Raw genomic sequence first — 24,610 nt, 5'->3', positions numbered from 1 at the left:
GTCAATAAAGCATCCCTTTGTTAGACTAATCAACTTTTTGGTAAGCACCCAATTAAGGGAAACCCTTTAATGGCAACCGTGACATGTTCTTTAGGTTTAGTTGTTTATGAAATGACAGCTCAACTGTAATTATTCCCCAAGGAGCAGTGTCACAAATATAGTTTAGATCAATTAAAGCTAGTTCAGAAAGGCATTTGATCATTACCAATGAAGAATATAATTATTGTAGCTTGTACATTTTTCAGTGAAACTCAGGTATACTTACTGTGTGTTGTTCTGCCATCTTCAAAATCACTTGTTTCCTGTTTAAAATTGTAACATTTGTTGTTTGTGCATGTGTGAGAGATACAATAATTGGTACCTGGAGAAATATCATTGGTCTTAGAAATGATAGTACTTTTATCTTCCATGTAAATGAACAAATGAAATTATTAATAAATGAATATTAATGGATAAATGAATTATTTGGATAAATGGAATTATTTATAAAAGTGAATGTTAAAATGTGTTAAATTCTTTCTATCTTGCAGAGATAGTTGTCAAATAGACTTAACTAAGAGGGACTTTATTTGAGAGGATTATTGCAAGAACACAGAAAAGGGACTATTGCAGTAGGGAGAGGGGGGTTTTTACAGTAGGGAAAATGCACTGACCTGTAAGTTATATCCAGAGGTCAGACAGAAAAGGGCTTTTGTCTTATGGGGAGAAGTGAAGGAGGCCAGAAAGCTATGGGGAGGTGGGATGAATGGGTGGCAGTGGCAGGATAGGACAGTGATCAGAGGACATTCTACCCTGAGTTTGACCTGTGTTCCAGAGGGACCTTTGGAGAGGGCTTGTCTGCTGGCTCAGATTGAGGGTGGGTCAAATTTCAGGGGCCTGGAGAAAGGAGAGAAGCTGAAGTAAAGTTTAATCAAGTCAAGATATGTGGCTTTTTCTGACTGATCAGTGGAGGCAAACAGTTCAGCTAATCTTTAATGGGAAAAAGAATGGGAATTTGGAGGGTTTGCTAGGGGTAAATCAGGGGTCATCTGCAAGTCTTACCTAAGTCATGATGGGGAAGAGTGGTCCTTTCTAGTAAACTATTTCTAGGAACACGGATGGGGGGGGTAATTTCTTAATCATCACTGTTTTTCAGGAGCACAGGGCTCAGGTAAAATTCAGCATTGTCACAGCACATTATCTCTTATTTTAATCTTGTTAACTGAAGAAATAACAGGGTTCATAATTTGGAAAGGAGAACTTTATTTCTCGTGAAGTGTTGCATGGTGGCCATTCTAGCAAGCCGGAAAGCAGGCCCCCAGCCACAAGCCAGGAATGTGTGCTTCAGGGCAGGGATAATGGGAATAGGAATTTATAGTGAGTGGGATGGCCAAATATATATATTGAACAAGCTGTGGAAGCAGTCATGAATATTTATGAAAAGAGAAACAAGTGCCTGCGCAGTGGTGCTTTCTGCCATTTCCTGGGGTCCATGTTCAGAAATGGCTGTCCTCTATATTAAAAAGGTGAAACAGGGACACAGAAACCCTCTTGGTGCATGCTCTGTTAAAAACTACTTCATGATTGGTGGTCTTTTATCAGGAAAGAATGCTAGTCTGGCCCTTAAGGGGAAAAAAGCCTGATTGCCATTATCAAGGGAGAGGGTAAAATGATGCGGATCCAACCTCCCACCCCATCAAGGCTGGGAACTCAGTTTTAAGGTTTCTCTGGGGTCCCCTCGGCCGAGAGGGGGTCTCTTCCATCAGAAGGGAGCTTAGGGTTTTATTTGCATTCACAATGTTCCTAATGACCCTGAAACATAATGACTCTTATAAGCCACACAGTGGTGAATATGGTGAGGGGGAGAGTCTCAGAAGCCTGCTGTGTTCACTGTGCTGGTAGGAGGGAGCCTCCATAATGACACTCACTCAGAGGTCCATAGCAAGTGGAAATTGGGGTGTTGTAGGACTAACGGCAAATAAGAGAACTGTGCTGCTTTGGTGGTTTATTCTTTACATCATCTAGAAAGTCCAGAAAATACTCAGTCCATCAATTACTTAGGCCTTTTCTTGTTGCAAGTGCCAACTGTGGCTAGCTTAAGGGATTTTTTTGGTCTTGTTTTTTAACTACATTAGGGTATCCTATAGAATCCATGGGACAATTGAACTTGCAGACTGAGAGGACACTAAAAGGGCTTTAAGCCTAGGAAATAGAAAATCTGTGGCTTTTCTCTCTAACAGTATTTCTTAACAGGGGCACAGTTGACATTTTACACAGGACACTTTATTGTGAAGGGCAGTGCTACATATTTGTGAATTGTGACATTATAAGCCTTTGCCCACTAAATCCCAGTAGTGACCCCAGTCATTGTGACAACCAAACAAACATGCTAAATGTTTCCAAATGCCCCATAGGGAGGTGATGCAACCTGTAGTTTGAGAACCTGACCAAGCAACCGAGCATATTACCATTATTGTGACTCAGCTCTAAGGATGTTCAGTATCCACACAATTAGTTCTAAACCTCAGGCTCCCTTGACTTCCAATCAGAGGCCAGTTCCTTGACCAACTTGAGGGGACTGGGCCTGGTCATGTCATCTTCAATGTGGTGGCTGCCTTGGTAGCCTTGTGGATAAAAGGGAATCAGTTGCAGGAGAAGGTGAATATTTTTCAGATAAAGTTACATATGTCCACAGTAGTTAAATTTCTCAATTTATTAGTTATTTGGCATCAAGTGTAACAATTTACTAGCTGCTCTGGTGGGTGATTTTTATACATTTTCTTATTTAATTCATATAGCAGGCACCCACAGTAGGTAGTATGATCCCTATGTTGCAGGTGAAGAGTGAGAGAGTCATGAGGGCTCATTTGACTAGGGAGATGTAACTAATATGCAATATATAATTGAACAGAGTTAAGAACAACAAAGAAGGGGATAAAAGTGTTTCTGATTGTCAAAGTATCCATTTGTATACTCTTTGTGAACAAAAGACTAATAGAAGTTAAATAGAAAAAGAAACCCCTGAAGACATAAAATTATTTAAAATGCTTTTCCTTTTTACATAGAATCATATATTTTTATGTTTTATCAAGTAACCTTGAATAAATCACATCACTCTGAATTTCAGTTCTTCAGTGTAAAATCAGATGTTTGGATCAGATGATTGATTTCTAAAGCCTCTTAATTTTTATCAATTGGGAAATACTTGCCCATTTAAAATGTAATGTAAATATGGTGATTTGACCTCAAATTTATTTTTACTCCATCCTTGAAGCCTGCTAAAATGAACATAAGCGAATAAAAAGTCACAATTCCATGAAAATGAAAAGAATGGGAGAGTGAGACAATAGCAAAACGACATCAGTACAATTTTGGTAGCTGCAAAATAAATGGATAAATGATAATGGAGACCAGAGAAAGTGGAACCCTGAGCTGAGAGGGTGAGAGGAATTCAGCCAGAAACACGCTCATTAGCATGAAGAGACCTTGAGAACACACAGAAATTGTAGATGTTGGTTACTGTAAAGGTGAGCTTTTGGGGTAGAACTAAAAAGAGATTTGGTTGGAAGTTTGCATAAGAAATAGACCACCAGATGTTCTTCCCATCTGATAAAACCAGGCATCTGCCCTTCCACACCCTAGCAGAAGACCAGAGGGTTCCTAAAGAGATTGAAGTATTAGGCTCTGTGACACAGATAGATACAACTGAGGATAAGGATGAGATGTCACACTGAACATGAGGGAATTATTTCCTTTAAATGAAAGTGTACATGCTTAACAATGGGATTCCCAGTATTCTGGTAACCAGGCTTTTACTTCCTCTTAGGAAATTGGGGAGTTCCCCTTCTAAGAAATGCCTAGCCCAAGAGAAAAGAAATGTAGGTACTGATATTTGAGTAGCTCCTGGTGAGAACACTGGGCTGCCATATTTACAGTGAAGCCTACCAGGTGTCAAGTCCCACGTGTGAAAGCAGAACCTCCCAGTCAGCATTTTAGAGGCGCAGTCTTAAATCTTTAAGAACAAGTAGCAGAGGATTACTTGACATCTGAGGAAAGCACATAACATAGAAAGACTAGACCAGCTCACAAAACGGGTAAGGGAAAACTGTTGGAAGAAGCAGATACTATAAGCTCCAAGGCAGGGAGGGGCCCCTGTCGTCAATCTCTTCCACAAAATATAGACAAAATACTATTAAAAAGGAACAAATATAAGAAACTCCTGTTAATAAACATTTGATAGCAGAAATGGATCAATAGACATAAAGGAAATGTAGTTAAATATTCCAGAAAGTAAAACAGACAGGAAAAGTAAGAAAGAAATGTAGTGATCCAATATAGAATATCTAATTTCCAAATAATAGAAAAATAGAATTTCCAGAAAAACAAAAGCAGAGAAAATGGGGAGCACAAATAGTGTAGGGTTAAGGGTTCAGGACACTGATTCTTTTTCTTGCCTTGCAGTAGCAGTTGACTTTGTTAATTCTCTAAGTATGACTTTTACATTTTAAAAAAGTACTTATAATTAAAATTTAAAAACCAAAAAATAATTACATGCAAAGATTAAAAGTATATATTTGAGTTTTGGTTGAAGACTAGTAAAATTAAAAGTGGGAAGGAAAAAATACCATTTTGATTTTTTAAAGTGCTAACTACTTATTCCAGGAAAATTACTTCAATTGCCATAGTTAGATAAATTGAGGAACAATTTTCTCTTAGAAACACCAACAGCACAGCAGTGGCATAGATCATAGGGGAAGTGGCAACTGCATGAGTTTGTAATCAATCTCGCCAAAGAGAACAGTTTCCTCCCTGCTGATTTTCTATTTGGGAACGAGAAGTAGTCGTGGTTTACCTTAATTATAGTAAGGCTTTTAAACGTTGTGTGAAATTCCTAATAATAATTTTTTTCAGTCAAGATCTATTTATTGGGTGTCTATTATGTGCCAAGCATTGTTCTAAGTGATTTATTTATATTGACCCATTTAATCCTCAGAACAGCCCAATGAGTATAGGTCCTGTGGCCATTCCTACTTTACATATGAGGAAACTGAGGTACAGAGAGGTTACTTCCTAGGATTACTCAGCTGGTAACAGAAAAAAATGGGTTGTAAACTGTGGTATTCTAACTGCAGAGGACATACCCTTAATTAATTCCCTTCCAGCCTGCTTGTTAAATAAAAAATCTTAGGCATCTAGGTTAAATAAATTGTCCACATTTCCATCGCTAGTTATTTTGGAAGAGATAAATGATTTTGTTGTTAAGCTTCTGTCAGCCACTGAATGCTTAACTCATCTAGGCCAGTCCATTCACAACCAATTCTATGTGCCAACCAGGTGGAAGAACCCAGTTACTCTAAAATTACCAGTCTAGTGCGTATTATAGAAACCTAGTGTCATCCTTCCTCAGCTATATTCTAATACTAGAAGTATTGATGGTTGATATTTAATGGGTGCTGAAATTGTCAGGATAGCAACCTAGGAGTTCTGGGACATTAACTTTGTCCACAGTTTGTGAAATATGGCCGTTGCTGAAGTGATTGGTATAAAGAAATATAATATTTTTGTAAATTTACAATTTTTAGCACCATTTTATGTGGTTGTGGGAAATATCACAGTGTGATACATGTAGTAGGAACCTAAATATTTGTCATTAATTAATGATGTGTAGCATACTACAGTGTCTCCTAATGTTCAAGATTAATAAATTACTTTCAGATATGAATGTTACAAATTTGGTTGGTCTGTTTATTTTTCCTAGTTCAACTTTGTGGGGAAACTTTTGGGTCCACGTGGCAATTCTCTGAAGCGTTTACAAGAAGAAACTTTGACAAAAATGTCCATCCTTGGAAAAGGTTCCATGAGAGACAAAGCAAAGGTAATATTCATTGTAGACAATGGCTATTTTTTGAGTCAAGTTATATTTTGTACTTTAATATTAGCCATTGTATTTACACATATATACATATACATAAGCTAACTAGGATCTCAAATGAAATTATATGAAAATGTTATATAAGGTAATATATAAGTGATACTTTTTAGAAAATTGAGTCACTCTGGCCAATTTCAGAATATGTGGTATCTTAATCCTGTATCTGTAACCTTTATGTTCATATGTAATGTAAAAGCCCAATACTTACATTGTTGATTCTAGGAATAATATGTCACCTTGTAGGAAGTATGGTAATATTAAAATTATGAAGAGAAATAAAATCTATCCATAGGCATGCCATCACTGTTTGCATTTTAGATTTGTTCTTTTGCTTTTTTTTGCTGTGCATAACTTTCATATAGTTGGGTTTATAATGTATACACTCTTATTTCTTCTTTTTGTCCTTTATTTGATATTAAATACATTTTATTAAGTTTCTAAAATTGATTTTAAGTGTTTTAGTAATTTCTATTGTTACACAAACATAATGTATGTCACTTATGTTGTTCTCTAATGTCACTCTTTGTTCTCTCATTGTTGAAAGATTTTATAACTGACAACCTAATCCATATTCAGTGATCACATACCATGAAATGTTGAACAGTGATCATTTTAGACATGAAAGTTATTTAGACAAAATCCAGCCTTCTCTCAAAAAAGCTATCTTAACAATAGCTTTTGTAATAAAAATAGCCACTATTTTGTTTATTCAACCACCACTGTGAGGCAGGCATTGTGTGAAACGTTTTATATGCAGTCTTTCATGTTATCTTTGGAAAAATGATGGAAGATAATATTTTCCTTATTTTACATGAGAGAAAACAGATTCAGGGAACTTGGGTATATTATTTGTGTTAATTTGAGAAATTAATTATATTGGGTTAACATAGCTAATAAAACCATGGTTTTTTGACACCAACATCCATATATTTTCTACAACAGTGGAAAACATGGAATGTATCAGACTCACGTGGGATACTGTTTGAAAGTACAGATTCCCGTACCCCAAGTTGTTTAGGGTAGAACCACAAAATTAATTTTCAAGCAGGTGCTTGAAATGATTTTAATGCATGTCCAGGTTTTGTTAATTATTCAGTAAGCATCACTGTCTTAAATTATGTTACTGTAAAGCCCTGACTGATCTAGTCTGACAGTAGAAGAAAGTGGAACCATATATTGGTTAGTTGGCATGAAATTATGTGTACTTTGTAGAATGCTTCACCCTTGCTGATATCTAAATTAATTCTCTAATAAGGCAGCCTGAAAATGGGCTACCATGATAGGAACAATGAAACCCATGGGCAGTTATCCATTGTCCTACTTACTTTGTCGTTAAGGGAGTTCCTTGGTCAGAAGCAGTGTTGTATAGCAGCATATGGTGGTAGTGATCAGGGCATCCACCAGTAGTTTTACAGATGGAAAGGAAGCAAGGAAGGCAAATCTTTATCTAGATTGTGTGCCCAAGTTAACAGCAAGTACCTAGCTATCCGTATAATGAAAGTGATCCTCAGTATTATCAGCTTGCTGTCAGGGCTTGATGGTCCTTTCAGATCACACTGTCATATCAAGGGCTTGTGGTTGCTCTCTGCTGTTGGCATATTGGGCACTCAGCAATGGCAGTAGGCAGTCATCCTTTGTGAGGGGAGTCAGTGTTGTGAAGTAATGCATAACTTCTCTCCTTGTTACTATGAACACCTTAATTTATGAACACCTTGAGTAGCACTGAGGTGGGTGGGAAATGAGGCCCTCTAACGTGCTACAGTGGGTCCTTGTGACTACCTGCCTAAGTGCCTTCTCTGCATTTGCATAGGACACCCTATTTTTATATACTTAGGCCTCTTTTCCAGACCACTTATAACCCATTCACTAATTCATTCATTTCTATATCTTTGACCACATGGATCAGTGAATTAATGTAGGGATTCTGCAAGTGGCTGATTATTTATATCCCGTCAAGACACCCAGGAACTGTGGGGGATAGCATACATTGTGCGTTTACAATCCACTGAACTCATTGTCAATGGACTAGGACCAGAAGTCCATTTATTTCCTGATCCCATAAGCCCTACTGTGATCCATGGCCCTCAGTGGAGTTGCATTAGGTCAGAGTGAATTCTGTCAATTCTCAAACTGGCTGGGTATTTCTTTTCTTTAGTGTACAATCACTCTAGAAAAAGGTCCTAGATCGTTGCTAGGAAGACTAGGAGGAAGGTGTCACACACTAGGAGATGTTATAATTACTGCATGCAAGCAGCCTTTACCACTGGATTTAATTTCTCTCTCATTCTCTGCATCTCTGAGAAAGCAGAGATCTAATCATAGGCCAGGGTGTAATAAGGAGGGGTGGTAGTGAAGCATGAGAATTGTCATCTCCTTTCAAGGAACTACCTCAGCTGCTCAAATAGGTAGGGAAGGCCTGAGTGAGGTATTAGTATGTGGGTACTCGGAGTTATTTGGATCCTTCTAAATGTTGCCAGTTCAGTTCTCAGGTTTTCACCATTATTCAGATATGGTCCTACATCTCACATAAGAGATGGCTGGGCATCTGCATTGTAATTCAGCAGCACATAAACTTGAACTCTGCACCTGTCTGTTGGCTCCATCAGCCAGTGGCTACAAGCAGTAAAACCTTCTAGGATACATCTGGCTCTTTGAGCTTGAACTCATAACATAAAACGCTGAGTCTGCCATTTCCTTCTTTAAACTCTTGAATACAGTAAGAAACAGCCCATTTCATTCCATTCCTCTTGCCCACCCCTCATACTGTGCTGTAAGCCTCTCACATGATCTATCAGTTATTCCTTCAAAAGCATTTTACTGTAGGTGACCAGAGATCATTTAAGAAGTTTGCTGCTTAAGTGGATACTACCAGTATCCCATCTGCTCTGTTATAATCAGATCCTCACTGCTTGAACCCATGAATATTGATTTCAGTTGATCCTTTTTATTAGTTTAATTTTAGTTTATAGAAATTATTAGTTAATAATATGTTGATTTCTAAAGAGATTCCCATTACTTAGTATTAAGATCTTATCCTTTTAGATTCTCAGAGTTTTCACTATTTAAAGTCTAATGAGAATGTAACTCATTTTCTTCATTTATGTGCTATATTGATGAAATTATGGGAGTCATTACTGATATGTATCAGCTGGTTATGTAAGATAATAATCATGATAGTGCTATGATCTGTTGAGCCTTTGGTTTGTGCCAAACGTCATGCTAGATGTTTTGCCCACATTGTCTTTACTATAGAATAATTAATGCAATAGTTATGTAATAATCATTACTGTATTCATCATTTATTGAATGCTTATTATGTGCAAGGCATAATTCTAAAGACTTTTTGTGTGTTAACTCCTTTATTAATATAACAACCTTATGAGATAGGTGCCATACTATTATTATCCCCACTGAAAATCACCCCTTTAAAATGAGGATAATGTAACCTGCCCAAGGTCATACAGTAAATGTTGGATTTGGGATTTGAATATAGAACTTCAAAGTGTGTGTTTTTCCCTAAACACTATTCTGCCTCTCATCATAAACCTGTGGTATAGTCTGGTGATAACTCCTCACTCTATGGAATTATATAATGATACAAATCCTTCCAGTGCATATGCCTGTAGCATTAGCATTGTTGGCCTCTTGGATAATAGTGGAATTAAAAGATAGTGTTGCCAGGAACTCCTGGCATTATATCTCTTATGGGATAGGTTTTTTGAAGAGGCTAAGAAGATTTTCTACCTTTTAGAAATCACTCTAGTTTTAGGTTCCTACTAATCTTAATCTGTCTGATTTTAATATTGGAAACAAAGACTAATAGATGACCCAGATTCTCGAAATCTGGACCTATAATTGAATGTTAGGAAAAGTCAATAGAGCAAAATCAGTAGTCTCTTAAAAATCTTTTTCCCCCCCATCTTCATTTCCTGCTGAATTTCTTTATGTAAACCAAAATATAAAAGTTTAAAAACCTTTATCATAATTATGTAAAATCATGTAATAAACCCTTTCATTTATTTTATTCAGTTTTAGTCTCAGCATATAGTGCCTGACATGTAGAAATGGTTTTTGAATGAATATGTGAATGAGCAAATAATTCATTCATAGAAATGAGTGAGTAATGTTTAATCACTCATTCAACAAATATTTGTTGAGCGTCTGCTGTATACCAAGCGCTTCTCTAGACATGAAGAATGTATCACCAAACAAGACAATCACACTTTCTGTTTCATGCTGATCACCTTCCAGTGAGGGAAAACTGAAAATAGACAAGTAAAAAATACGGTATTTTAGGTATTTTGATAGTGATAAATGCTTTGAAATAGCATCACAGGCATATAGCATAGCCAGTGCATAAGCATACTTGGGAGCTTCGCCGGGTTAAGAAACACAGCAGAGGCCTGTGGAGCAGCTACAGAGAGTCAAACGCAGAGATGGGAAGGCGAAGGCACCACAGCAGGCAGCAGTGGGGAGACCGTGGAGCTCCTTGTAGACCAGCGTCAGGAAAGGAGACTTTATTCCAGCACAGTAGGAAGCCATTGGCATGTTTATAAATGCCTGGGGATGTCAGCATCAGATTTATAGCTTTAACCTTTTTCCTTAGGGTGGTGTTTGCTATTGGGTGAACCTTCTACGATAACCACATGCCAAATAAGCTTTGGACGGTTTTTCTTTTCTTTTTCTTTTCTTATAAAGATGCATTTTTAAATGTGATTTTTCTTTTTTTTTTTTCAGGAAGAAGAGTTGAGGAAAAGTGGAGAAGCAAAGTACTTCCACCTCAATGATGATCTCCACGTTCTCATTGAAGTGTTTGCTCCACCTGCAGAAGCTTATGCTCGGATGGGACATGCTTTGGAAGAAATCAAAAAGTTCCTCATCCCTGTTAGTACAGTTTTTCTTGATAGTTAACTTGTACTTTAAAAGTCCTTTCTTTATTTTAATCCTTGATAATTGTTGTCAGTGATTGTGATTTGCATAGCTCCTTATCTGTTAAAGCTCCATGTACATCACCTCAAGTAAACCTCATAAGTGTCCCTGTGAATTACTTGGCGTTATTCCTAAATCTATGAGGTGTTGGAGTTTTAGAGAAATTAAATTTTACAGCTGAGGTGTTATGGCTAAAAGTCTTGCAGAGCACAATCACTAGTTCAGATTTGGGACTTCAAGTCCTAAGATTTTATGTGACACTGAAAACACTTCACAGACCCATTGTTCTTCACACAAATCTATTAGTGCCTTCCATGTGCTGAACATCGCGTTTGGTGTTGGGCATGCAGATGTGAATAAAAGTTGTCCCTTCCCTCAAGGAATATGTAACTTAGAAGAAAGGAGGAACATCAACAGATGATTTCAGTACAATGTGATAAATGCAATGAAAGACATAACCATAATAAGCACAGAGAAGGGCTATTGCTAGCTAAATATGTAACTAGCATCTGACAAACAATTGATAGTCTGTTTTAACCCTCTCAGACACCTTGACATTGCTAAGAATATGATAATTTAAAGGGAATACTCCTCTACCTCTGTTACAAAAGTTACTGTAATTTTTTAAATTACAGACTCTTTTTATGTGATTTGTATGCTCTTGATAAAAATGAAAGCATTCAGCACTTTGGCTCTGTAGACAATTTATTTTAGAGAAGCTGAGACATCTGCCAAACTCTGGGATAAAACTGTGTCTTCACTGATCTTAGGTTGTTCTGGTAGATTGACTTACATACTGTAGCACATGTATTGTGATGATATTATCTTTGAGGAAAACAACTATTACATTTATTAGGGAAAGGATATTTTAACTCAGGATTGCCTTCAAAAAGCTGGGACATGGAATTGCATTAAGTATTTAATAACCTGAGAGCTGAAAATGGTTAATATTTTCCTGTCATATTTCCAAGCAAATATGACAGTCCATTTATTCATTTAGTTTAAAAACAAAACTTCTAAGAACTTACTATGTGATAGGTACATGTGAACTATAGAAGACAAGATCTCTGCCCTTGTGGAGTTTATAGTTTAATGGGAGAGTCAGATAATGAACCACATATTCATATAAATGACTACAACATTGCAACTATGGCAAGACAACAATTAAGGAGAGGTTTATGTTCTAGTGGGCATGCAGTGTGGATCTAGCCAGGTGGGACAGGTTCTATTTTCCAAAGATGGCTGCAGTGGTACCTTCTATCCCAGGACCTTTACAGTCCTCCACCCAGAGGTAGAATCTAATTTCCCTCACCCTGAATCTGGGCTCCCAAAAGAATCTTTGCCTAACCAAGGTCACAGAGATTTTCTACTGTTTCCTTTTAAATGCTTTGTTAGTATTCTCTCATTTAAGTCCCTACTCCATTTTGAGTTAATTTTTATGTAAGGTGTGAGGTTAGGATCTAAGTTTGTCTTTATGTACATAAATATCCAGTTGTCCTAGCACCATATGTTGAAACAAGACAAACATTTCCTCATTGAATTGCCTTACCATTGTCGAAAATTAACTGAACATGAATATAAGGGTTTATTTCTGGATTCTTTGTTGATTTATATGCCTGTCCTTAATGTCAGTATTTATTACTTTAGCCTTTAAGTAAATTTGGAAATTCAGGTTGTATAATTGCTCCAACTTTGTTCTTTTTCAGAATTGTTTTGGCTATTCTGGCTTCTTTGCATTTCCATATGTATTTTAGGATCAGCTTGTTAATGTCTACCAAAAAATCCTGCTAGGTTTTTGATAGATATTATATTAAATCTGTAGATCAATTTAGGGATAAATTTCATCTTAACAGTTTTGAGTCTTCCAATCATGAAGGTGAAATGTTTCTCCACTTTTTAAAAAAGATATTCTTTTATTTCTCTAAAAAGAAAAGCCTTGCATTTCTTTTATAAAATGTATTAGTAAATATCCTATGCTTTTCATGCTATTGTAAATGGAATTGTTTTTAAATTTCATTTTCAGATGGTTACTTGTATATAGAAATGCAAATGACTTTTATATATTGATCTTTTACTTAAACTTATGACCTTGCTGAACATGTTTATTAGTTCTAGTGTGCTGTTTTTTAATAGAATCATTAAGATTATTTAATGGAATCCTAATTAGTGGATTATTAGGATTTGATGACATTCAGGACCATGTCATCTGTGAATAGACGGTTTTACTTCTGCCTTTCCAATCTAGATGCCTTTAATCTTTTTATGTTATACTGTGCTATTCTATTCTATTCCATTTTATTCGTTTCCATTCCATTTCTTATTACACTGACTAGAACCTCCAATGCAGTATTTTTGCTGAAATTAGGAGGAAAGCATTCAGTCTTTCACCATTACTGTGGGTTTTTTATTGCTGCCATGTTGAAATTCTCTTCTGTTCGTAGTTGGTGAGAGTTTGTATCATGAATAAATGGTGTATGCATGGTTGCTGGATTTTGCCAAATACTTTTTTGCCTGTTTAAGATGATCATGTGGGGTTTTTTTTCTCCTTAATAATAATGTATTACATTAGTTGATTTTCAAATAGGAAGCCGAATTTGCATTCTGAGGGAAAATCTCACTTAGTCATGGTATATAATCTTGTTTGTATGTTGCTGGATATGGTTTACTAATAGTTTGTTAAGGGGGTTTGCATCTATAATTATGGGGGTATTGATTTACAGTACATTTTTTTTCTAGAATCTTTTATATTAACCTACACATTTGCTATTTCTGGTGTTCTTCGTTTCCTGTGGATAGAGTTGCCATACGTTGTTATTTCTTTTTAGCCTGAAAGACTTTCTTATAACGAAGATCTGCTAGAAAAAAAATGTTTTATTTTTCTGGGAGTGTCTTTATTTCACCTACATTCTAAAGGATAGATTATATAATTCTTAGTTGACAATTTTTTGTGTTTTGTTCATTTGTTTGTTTCCAGTGCTTTGAATATGCCACTGTCACCTTCTGGCCTCCATTATTTTTGATGACAGGAGAGTAATTAATCATTTTGTTGTTCTCCTGTACATGATCTGTTGTTTTTCTCTTGTTGCTGTCAAGACTTTCTGTGCCTTTGGTTTTCATCAATTTAGCTGTGATGTGGTTTTTTTTTATAGATTTATGTGGTACATGGGCAGATTTGTTATATGGGTATGTTGTGTAGTGATGAAGTCTGGGCTTTTTGTGCAACCATCACCGAATTAGAGTACATAGTACCAAATAGGTGATTTCTCATCCCGCACTTCCTTCCCACACTCCCACCCTCCTGCCCTTCTGAGTCTCCAGTATCTATTTATTCCACTTTCTATTTCTGTGTGTACTCATTATTTAGCTCCCACTTATAAGTGAGAATATGCCTCGATGTGTATGTTTATCTTGTTGGCTAAGCTCTGTGCATCTATAGGTGTATGTTTTTCTTTAAATGTGGGAAGTTTTCAGTGATTATTTCTTTACATTTTTCTGCCTTCCCTCCCGCCATTTGTGCTATGTGTGTTGGTATACATGCTAACATCCCGTAGATGGCTGAGTATCACTTTTTTTCATCCTTTTTTCCCAGTGTGCCTCAGACTGGATAATTTTAATTAAAATTATACCTATCTTCAACTTCAGTAATTCTTCTACCTTACCTCTGCCGTTGAGCTCTTTTAGTGAAGGAGAGGAGCAGGGCATTGCAGTTATTGTACTTTCTTTAATCTCTTTTTTTGCAGGTCCAACATCTGGGCCCTCTCCAAGATATTTTCTTTGTACTGCTTTTTTAATTTCCCTAAGTATATGTCACATTTTCCTATTTCTTTACATCTCTTAGTTTTTTGTTGAAAACTCTACATTTTAGATAATGTAGCAAATCAGGAATATGATGTGTTTTCTTTACAAGGTGGTGGTGTTCCTTTCTTTTTTTTTTTTTTGTCTTCTGTTTCTTTAATAATTTAGTTAGATTAGATCTGTGGAGTCTGTCTCCCTCATGGTTACAGCTAATAATATCTCTCCTTAATGTTTTTTCTACTTTTATGTTTAAGCCTGGCCAGCTAGGAGTGTTCTCTGTGTCGGCATTGTTCACACACCTGAGTTAGTGAGGCTTCTGTCCTCCGCTGATAGGGCCTTGTGTGCACTGGGGACTGTGTCCAAAGGAGACTGTTTTCACGTCTGTCCTGGCTTTTACTTTCCGCCCGGATTCCTATGTCTCCTCTGCATGTGCCCAGCCTTACCATCAGGAAAGGGAGGGTGCAGGGCCTTGGCACCTTCCGTTCTTCACTGTACTCGTGCATAGGCTTCCATTCAGCCAGAGGCACGTGGAGAGCTTACCGAGGCCCTCCATGGCTGTCTCGTTTCCCGAACCCCCCTGTTAAATGTCTGGCTAGTCTGCTGACCTGTTGCTTGCCCTCACCTAAGATGCAGTGTTAGGCTTGCCGATTCACAGGTCTTTCCTATGCCTTTGCTGCCAGAATTGCTCTGTTTTGCAGCTGGGCGTGGAGTTTTTCACATTTTATTCCAAATTAAGCCAATCCTTCCTACAACAAAGCTTTGGGTTTTCATGGCTTTCCCTGCCCTAGTGAGAGTAGTGTACCAGGTGGGCTGGGGAGGAGGACTGGCAGCAACCCCAGGCAGGAAGGTCACTGATTCTCACTTTTCTTAACAGAAATATAGTAATTTTTTATGAATATATTTATTGTATTTTCAATTTGTTGTATATCTTTAGTCAGTTTCCAGACTCCTAAAATGGTTGAACCATTTTGTCATTTTTGTTGTTGCTTTTTGTGGAGAGGCTTTGCTGAGTTCCTCACTTAGCTATACCAAAAGTCCCATGTCCTCTTAGTACCTTTTTTTTTTTAACTTAAGTCATTTTGGACTTTTGACTATATGAGCCTATACGTAGTTTCACTTCATTCTTTTTAATGCCTGCATAATATTTCATTATATGCATGTTCCAGAATTTATTTAATTGGTCCTCAAATAATGAACATTGAGGTTATTTCTTATAGATTATAATGCAAACAGTGGTCTCAGGATTAACTGTGGGCATAAATATTGGCATATTTTAGCAAATATATCTGAAAAGTACATTTCTGGCAGAGGACCCACTGAATTTTAATGTATTACTTTTAATGATTTCGTTTAATTTTTTTTCCCATTCTCCAGGCTAGCGTATATTTAAATAGTTTCTAAAGTCACTGGATAGGAAAGTACTACTTACATATATTTAATTAGAATTCTAATTGCCTTTCTAACCCTTCACAATTAGTAATGGTGTTAATATTAATGTTGAAATAGTTTTACTTTCAGATGGGCAGTTAAAATGAAATTCAAAATGTAAAATTATAAAAATAGATCTGTAAACTGTCATCAATGATTGGTTTCTCTATTGATTCAAAAGCATTATTTCAATGACCAAGAAAATTGTAACTGTAATGATTATATCAACGTTATCCATCTGATATTAGAAGAAACAGTCACCTGAAATTTTTAAAAATTATGTAAAATGACTTAGCTGCTAAGTTCAGTTGGTTAAATTCACTTTTATCCTCAGATGTGATTGACTCAAATTCTGTATTTTTTTCTACTACACTGTGTTTCTATTTTAAGATACAGTTTTGTAAAGATGATATTTTAAATGGACTTTATAGTTTTTGTGATACTGTTATAATCATCTAATCTTATTTAGAGCAATGCTTTTTTAAAAAAAATGTTTTTTAATGGTGTTTCTGAATAGGGCCTCAGCCATGTTCTTTTTCACTGAATCTATTTTTGACCACATACGATTTAGTATCACACCTCCTAGAACTTTCCAGCGGGGCAAATATTTAGCATTTATGTAACACACTTTATTTAGAGCTTTACAAATCATTCACTTAGAATGTGCTTCACAAATCATTTATTAATCTTCATGCATTTTAAGTAAAGTGGTTGAGAACATATTAATAAGGTTGTTTTAGAGATGTTGAAATAACAACAGAAAGATTGAAATGACTCCTCTGAGGTCACTATACCCCAAATAAGTCAGGGAAAGAATCTATATTTACAATAAAGTGTTAACCCAATCCTAGCCTTTCCTGTTAATCACAGTGACTCGCATTGGTCATCCTTTGTCTTCCCTTCTACTTTGCAAGTGTTTTAACTGATTATGATTTCAGCTTCTTTTTTGATTGTAGTTGATATTATATTTTTGCAATTCCACAATGCTTTCTACTACAAATTTCAAGTCATTTTTTGTGGTCTGGTTTTGAAAAGAGACAGTATTTTTCAATAAAGCCTCTAAATTATCCTTTCATATTTTTAATTGTAAATTATGAATAATTCAGGGAACTGTCTCCTGAATCTTCTATTCACACTCAAATATGCTCATGTTTGTCCTGTCTTAAAATCCTCCTTTCCTCCCTTCAAACTATGACACTTTCTATCCCTTCTTTGTAGCCATACAGCAGGAAGAAGCATCCTGCCTTTACTGTGTCTATGACTTACTGCCATTTACTCTTCATCCCACTGAAATGGATTCCAGCTCCACCTTTCACCAAAATTAGGGTTCCTGAAGTCAGTAGTGGTTTTATTGTTAGTGAATCCCAGGGAATTAGGACTTGGCTATTTGAAGGAATGTGAATACAACACTGACTTCCTGGGGCTTTTATAATATAATTTTCTTCTTACCTTTCTCAGTTTCTTGCCACACCTTTCAGTCTGCTTTGTAAAGATTTGTTCCTTATGTTTTCATTTAAGGGTTTTATAGTTTTAGCTATTACATTTAGGTCTCTGATTTATTTTTATCTAATTTTTGTATATGGAATGAAGTAGGGGGTCCCACTCTATTTATTCATTCATTCATTCATTTATTAGTTTATTTACATTTATATGATTATCCAGTTGTTGTAGTACCAGTTGTGAAAGAAACTACTTAAAAATCAGTTGACCGTAACTTATGCCTGAGCTCCTGACCTCCATTTCATTGATATTTATGTTTATCTCTTATGCCATTGCCACACAGTGTTGATTATTACAGCTTCCTAGTAAGTTTTGAAATGGGAACATGCCATTCCTCCAGTTTTGTTTTTCTTAAAGACTGTTGTGGCTACTATGGGTCCACTGCATTTCCGTATGAATTTTAGAATCAGCTTGTCCATTTTCTGTAAAGAAGCAGGCTGGGATCTTGGTTGACATTTCGTGGACTCTGTAAATCAGTTTGGAGAGTATTACTGTCTTAACAATATAACGTTAAGTCCTCTGTCTGTAAAAATTGGGTATCTTTCCATTTACTTAGATCTTTTAAAATTTCTTTCAACAATGTTTTGTAGTTTTCGGTTTATAAATCTTGCTTTTACTTTGTTAATTTATTCCTAAGTATGCTATTCTTAATGCTGATGTAAATGAAACTGATTTTTAGTTTCATATTTGGGTTGTTCATTGCTGGTGTAAAGAAATAGAACTAATTTTTCTATATTTTTCTTGTATCCTACAACCTTGCTAAACTCACTTATTAGCTCAATTTTTTTTTGTGGGTTCCTTAGGATTTTGTGTATACAAGTTTATGCCACCTGTGAGCAGAGATTGTTTTAGCTCTTCCTTTCCTGTCTGGATGCCATTTTTCCTTTTTGTTACATAATTGTCCTGGCTAGAACTTTAAGTGCAATGTTGAATAGAAGTGGTGAGAATAGACATCTTTGTCTTGTCTTAGGATGACACTTTCAGTGTTTCACCATTAAATTTGATGTTAGCTGTGGGTTTTCCTAGGTTGTTGAGTGTTTTTATCATTAAAGTGTGTTGGATTCTTCTGTCAAATGTTTTCTTTCTGTCTGTGGAAATGATCATGTGTTTTTTGTCCTTTATCTTATTATTATATTACATTAATTGATTTTCAGATGTTAAGCCAAACTTGTAATCGTGTAGTAAATTCTCCTTGGTTCTTGTGTGTAAATTATGCTGCTGCATTTGATTTCTTAATTTTTCCTTATTTGACAGCTTTAACATTTGTACTGTTAAGGGTATTGGTGTGTAGTTTTCTTTTCTTGTCATGTCTTTGGTTTTTGTATCAGGGCAATACTGGTTTCATTGAATGAGTTAGGAAGTGTTCCTTTCTATTAAATTTTTGAAGAATATGTAAAAGATTAGTATTACTATTTCATTAAAAGTTTGTTAGAATTCACCATTGAAATCATGTGGGCATAGGCTTTTCTTTGCAGGAAACATTTTGAATACTAATTTTGTATTTATTCTTGTTAAAAAATAAACTGTTTTTCTACACACAATACTTCTGACACCAAATGTGTGTGTGTGCGTGTGTGTTTTTCCCCACACCACCAATTCTTTAATTCTCCAGACAGCACCTCAGTGTCCTATCAATGTCTTCCAATTCTGACACTATCTGGAGTTAGCGTCAGACCTCACAGGTTAATAAGGACTCAGTCCCTCAGGACTGTCCCACTTCAGATGCCTTAAGTCCCAGGCCCTTCTGTACTTCTGACCAACCTGACTACATAAGGATAGTTCCCACAAACCTCTCCTTGGGTTTGATAATTCATTTTCTATTATTGGTTTATTATAAAGGCCATTATTATATAAAGGTACAAATGAGCAGCCAGATGAAGAGATACGCAGGACAAGGTGTGAAGGTCTGGAGTGCTGGAGCTTCTATCCTTGTGGAGCTGGGGATGCACCACCGTCCTGGCACATGGGTTTCTCAATCTGGGAGCTCTTTAGACCCCATCATTTAAGGTTTTTATGGAGGCTTCATTATTTAGGCATGGTGGATTGCATCATAGGCCATTGGTGATTACATCAATCTCCAATCCCTTTCCCCTCCCTAGAGGTTAAGCTGAAACTTCCAACCCCTCTAATCTTTCCTTCCTCTTTCTGGCAACCAGCCCCCATCCTCCAAGAGTTACCTCATTAACATAAACTCTGGTGTAATTGAAAGGGGCTTATTATGAATAATAAAAGGTGTTCCTCTCTCCTCTATTAACTCACCAGATTCCAAGAGGTTTTGGATCTCTGTGAAGGGAACCTGGGACAGAGACCAAATATATACTTCTTCTTATGTCACACATTATCTGTTCAGATTTTCTATTTCTTCTTGAGTCAGTTTGGTAGCTTTTGTCTTTCTACGAATTTATCCATGTCATTAAGTTATCTAATTTTTTGCCATACAGGTGTTTACCATATTATTTCACAATCCTTTCTTATTTCTGAAAAGTTCAGGTGGTATCCCATTTTCATTACTGATTTTAATAACCTGAGTCTTCTCTTATTCCTCTTTTGAATAAGCTACTTTTGATTTTGTTGCTTTTTCTCTATTATTTTCTATTTTATTTATTTCCGCTCTTTTGTTATTTTTTCCTCCTACTTTGAGTTTAGTTTTTCTTTTCTATTTCTGAAGGTGAAAGTTTAGGTTATTGATTTGAAATCTTTTATTTTTTAAATATAGGAATTTAAAGGTGTAAATTTTCCTCTGAGCACTGTCTTGGATGCATTCTATAATTTTGGTATGGTGTATTTTTATTTTCATTCATTTCAGGGTATTTTTAAATTTTCCTTGAGGTTTCTGTTTTGATCTAATGGTTATGTTCATTATGTTATTCATTTTTAACATTTGTGAATTTCATAAATTTCTTTTTTAATGGGTTTCTAATTTAGTTCATTATGATGTGAAAATGCATTTTATTTGATTTCAGTCCTTTTAAAATTATTGAGGCCTGTGCAATGCCTGTTACATAATCTATTCTTAAAAATGTTCCATGTGTACTTGAGAAGCATATATGTTTTGAGGTGTTTTGATCCCTGCTTTCAGTCTTATGTTGTCTATAGTTAATAATGCTAGAATGCTTTTTCCAGAAAATAAACCTAAATATGCAACTCAGCTTAAAATCATGAAAGGCTTCTCAGAACCCTTAATTTTAAACATTTCAGGTTATCTTGAAAATGACCTAAGGCTTTGTGTGATTTCACCTCTGCTTTCTCTTCCACTTTAAGCCCGTGTCCCCACCCCCAGTTGTTTTTACAATTCAGCTATATAGAACTTCTTCTGGTTCCCTGTACTCAACATTACTTTCGGTTTTCAAAGATGTGTTTTTTTTTCTGTGTGGAATATACTGCTACCCCTCTTCTGGTAATTATTTATTAATAGTTCTCACTCTTCCTTAGATGACACTGTGTAGAGAACCCACTCTTACTACTGACAGCTGAGTTAGATGACTTTCCTTTTTGATCCTTTAGACCTAAACTTTCTTTTTATTATAGAGCAGATCACACTTGTATTTATTTATTCCATGTCTTTGTTGATGATTACTGAATGAAGTTGAGGGTAGTAAGGAAGAGGGAGGCATCAGGGATGACTCCCAAAGTTTCTGAGTCGGGTATTCGGACAGTCATGTCAGATGAAAGAAGAGGAGGAAGTTTTCAGGAATAAGATTATATATTCAATTTTGGAAATGTTGAATTTCATAACTTGTACAATATACAAATGGAAATGTACAGAAAGAATGTATAAATGTGGTTCTTAGTTTCAGGAAGGCTATCCTGTTATATGTAAGTCCTCCTCTTTTGCTAGATCTAGGTCCTGGGCTTCTGGGGCCATGGCTGACTCCTCTTTGTCTTCTGTTAGGTGGCACATCAGAGGTGCTCAATAACTACTAGTTGAATTGAGTTGTAAATAACAATGCCCACGTATCAGTGATACGGTATTTTAATTTTTTTATAAATGTTTCACTTGGAAAGTATTCCCAGGGAAAGGAGTTAATGGCTGATTATAGAAAATTTTAGCTTGGGGAAAAACACTGTTGTTTTCTTTTTTCACTTTTTACAAAAATTTACTGACACATTTTTAATTTACCAAACTCATATCTTGTTTTGTAAATTGAACTATTCTCCTAACCCTTTTTTCTATTAAAAACTATTAGCTTTTTATTCAAAATATTTTTATATTTCTAATATGAGGCAAATTATGGTATCTTCTGTCTTTTGTGTAGGACTATAATGACGAGATTAGGCAAGCACAGCTTCAGGAATTAACATATTTAAATGGTGGTTCAGAAAATGCAGATGTTCCAGTGGTTCGAGGAAAACCTACCTTGCGTACAAGAGGTGTACCAACCCCAACAATAACCAGGTAGGTGTAATTAATTGACTTACTTTTTTTGTAGTTTAGAGTACCTTGGCAACAGTTTTAATGTTTCCTTTATTAATAGCCAGAAACAGCTCTAGCAACATATCTGTACAAACCTATATTCAGCCAAGCGTGTTGGTACACACCTGTAGTCTCAGCTGTTTGGGAGGCTGAGGCAGGTGGATTGCTTGAAGCTAGGAGTTTGAGAACACAGTGTGCTGTGATGGCCCCTGTGAATAGCTGCTACACTGCAGCCTGGGCAACATATTGAGACCCTATTTCTAAAAACATATATTTTAGCATTAATTTTTTATAGCACTAATTTTTTAATTTGTTAAAATAAGACTTTTTTAAATGTAAGTAATAACATTGATATGCAGATTGGAATAATGGTCTCCTGTGTTTTCCCACTGAGTATAGCTTCAGACTAGTTTATGGCCACACTACCATTGCTTAGCACAGTGTCAGGCACCAAGAGTATGTCCAAATGCCTGTTTTCATTTTAGTCACTGCAAATGCTCTATGGTATCTAAAATTCTTGAGCTGGGCCAGGGACACAGAATTTTTATTAAGTCATTGGAAAGAAGTAATACAATTTTTTTCAATTAACCTAGTGACCATATAAATTTATTTTTAGATAGAATTTATATTGAAATAATTTAAAATAGCATTCTTGTGTATCTCCAACTTCATATGAGAAAACAAAAAGTCACTTCCTCGACTGAGTATTACTGATCAGAGCAGTGTCACAGTAGTTATAAATGGTACTGCCATGTAAAATAAACATAGGTCTGGGTGTGGTACGGGCAGATTTTATCTGTTAAGGGAGACCTAATACTAATAGAGTAGCTGTTGATGATTTCAACATCATCACATTATAAGTGATAAATCTCTTTCATTTCCATTTCTTCTCCCATTAAATTTAGTGGCAATCATAAGAAGTTACTTACCTGCTGTATTGGTATCCTGTGGCTGCTATGATAAATTACCACAAATTTAGTGGCTGAAAACTGTAGAAGTTTATTCTCTCGTAGTTACAGAGGCCATATGTCCAAAATCAGTATCACTAATCCAAAGTCAAGGTGTTGGGAGGGCCACACTCCCTGTGGAGGCTCTAGGGAAGAATCCTTCCCCTGTCCCTTCTAGTTTCTGGTGACTACCAGTATTCTTTGACTTGTGGCCACATCGCTCTGATCTATCCCCCCATCTTCACACTCCCATCTCCTCTTCTGTCTGTCTCTAATCTCTCTCTGCCTCCCCTTTTACAAGGATACATGTGGTTATGTTTAGGGCCCCACCTCAGTGACCCAGGGTAGTTTTTCCATATCAGGATTCTTTTTCACATCTGCAAAAGTCTTTTTTCTAAGTCAGGTAACATGTACAGGTTCCTGGGATTAGGACAGTATAATTTTGAGAGTCCTAATATTATTCTTGATACCACATTTGCCATGTTACTTTTATCTTTATTGTGATGGGAGCTAGTACATTTTACCAAAATATGCCAAACAGAACAAAAATATATTTTAAAAACTTTTTTGAAATTCTTCAAACTCATCCTAGCCCTACATTACCAGTTTATATTTGTTTGTTAGTTTGTACATGTATGAAGCAAATAGTATGTGTTCATAATATGTGCTTTATTGATGCCATAGCAGATACACACCTTCCAATCAAGGAATATTTCCTTTCAATAGATATGTATTTTTTTTCGAACAGCTACAAAGTTGTTAGGAAATATATATAGAAGTTGTTTGGGACACATAATTCAATTACCAGAATTGTTACTTATTTTTTTGGCCTGGGGTAAATACCATGAAAGAAACTACTGAGATACTAAGGATATTGTGAACTGAGAAAGTTTGGGAAACTCTTCTATATTATTGCCCTGTAGGCCTCTGAGGCTCTGTTCATTTTTTGTCATCTGTTTTCTCTGTTTTCCAAACCAGTCTGTCTTGAGCTTCCTCTTTTCTTTGTATTTTCTATCCTGTGATTAAGCCTATCCAGTGATACTTTTATTTCAGATACTGTATTTTTTCAGTTATCAAATTCTCATTTGATTTTTAATAATTTTTATTTCTCTGCTGAGATTTCTTTTTGCTCATTACTATCCTATTTTCTTTTATTCATTATAAATTTTTTGAAAGCTGTGTTTAATTTGTTGTCTGCTATTTAATATGGTTTGTTTTGGAATAAATGTTATTCTGTGAAAACTGGAATTTATTATATTCTTCCCAAGAGTGTTGAGTGTATTTTATTTTTTAAAACTGTTTGTTTTAGTAGACGGGTTGACTGGATTCAAACTGCAAACTGTATTTCTTGGTAAGCAGCTCAAATCTCATTTGATATCATTCATCCTTTTCAGGGATGTTTGCAGTCTGCCCTATGCATTTATGGTTCAGTGGTCACCAGAGATTTGGCCAGAGTTCATACACAGAATTTATGGCTCTGGTTCTCTTCTTTCTGCAGTTCCTCCCTCACTTTCCAGCAGCTGTGGTTGCTACAAATTTTGATCTGTGATTCTTCTGGCCACAAAAACCATGGGTCTTTGATCAGAGTTGTAGCCTCTCTGTGTGCCTCCTGTAGCCTGTCCTCGTGCTAAAGCCATAAGAAGGCACCTCATCCAGCTACCTTTTTCCAAGTGTCAGTAGTATTCT

At 35.9% G+C, this 24,610-nt stretch overlaps 1 protein-coding gene across 1 annotated transcript in view; it reads left to right on the top strand.

The window, feature by feature from the left end:
* KHDRBS3 (KH RNA binding domain containing, signal transduction associated 3) overlaps positions 1–24,610 on the top strand; it is a 164,443-nt gene that overhangs the window by 59,537 nt on the left and 80,296 nt on the right. Inside the window, exons 3-5 of the mRNA XM_045561489.1 lie at positions 5,738–5,854; positions 10,649–10,795; positions 21,820–21,959. Of these exons, the coding sequence (XP_045417445.1) occupies positions 5,738–5,854; positions 10,649–10,795; positions 21,820–21,959 (404 nt within the window). The remainder of the gene's footprint in view (positions 1–5,737; positions 5,855–10,648; positions 10,796–21,819; positions 21,960–24,610) is intronic.

The sequence above is a fragment of the Lemur catta genome, chromosome 9 (genome assembly GCF_020740605.2).
Source record: "Lemur catta isolate mLemCat1 chromosome 9, mLemCat1.pri, whole genome shotgun sequence".
In the NCBI taxonomy this organism is placed as follows: domain Eukaryota; kingdom Metazoa; phylum Chordata; class Mammalia; order Primates; family Lemuridae; genus Lemur; species Lemur catta.
This window is presented reverse-complemented; position numbering and strand designations above follow the sequence as displayed.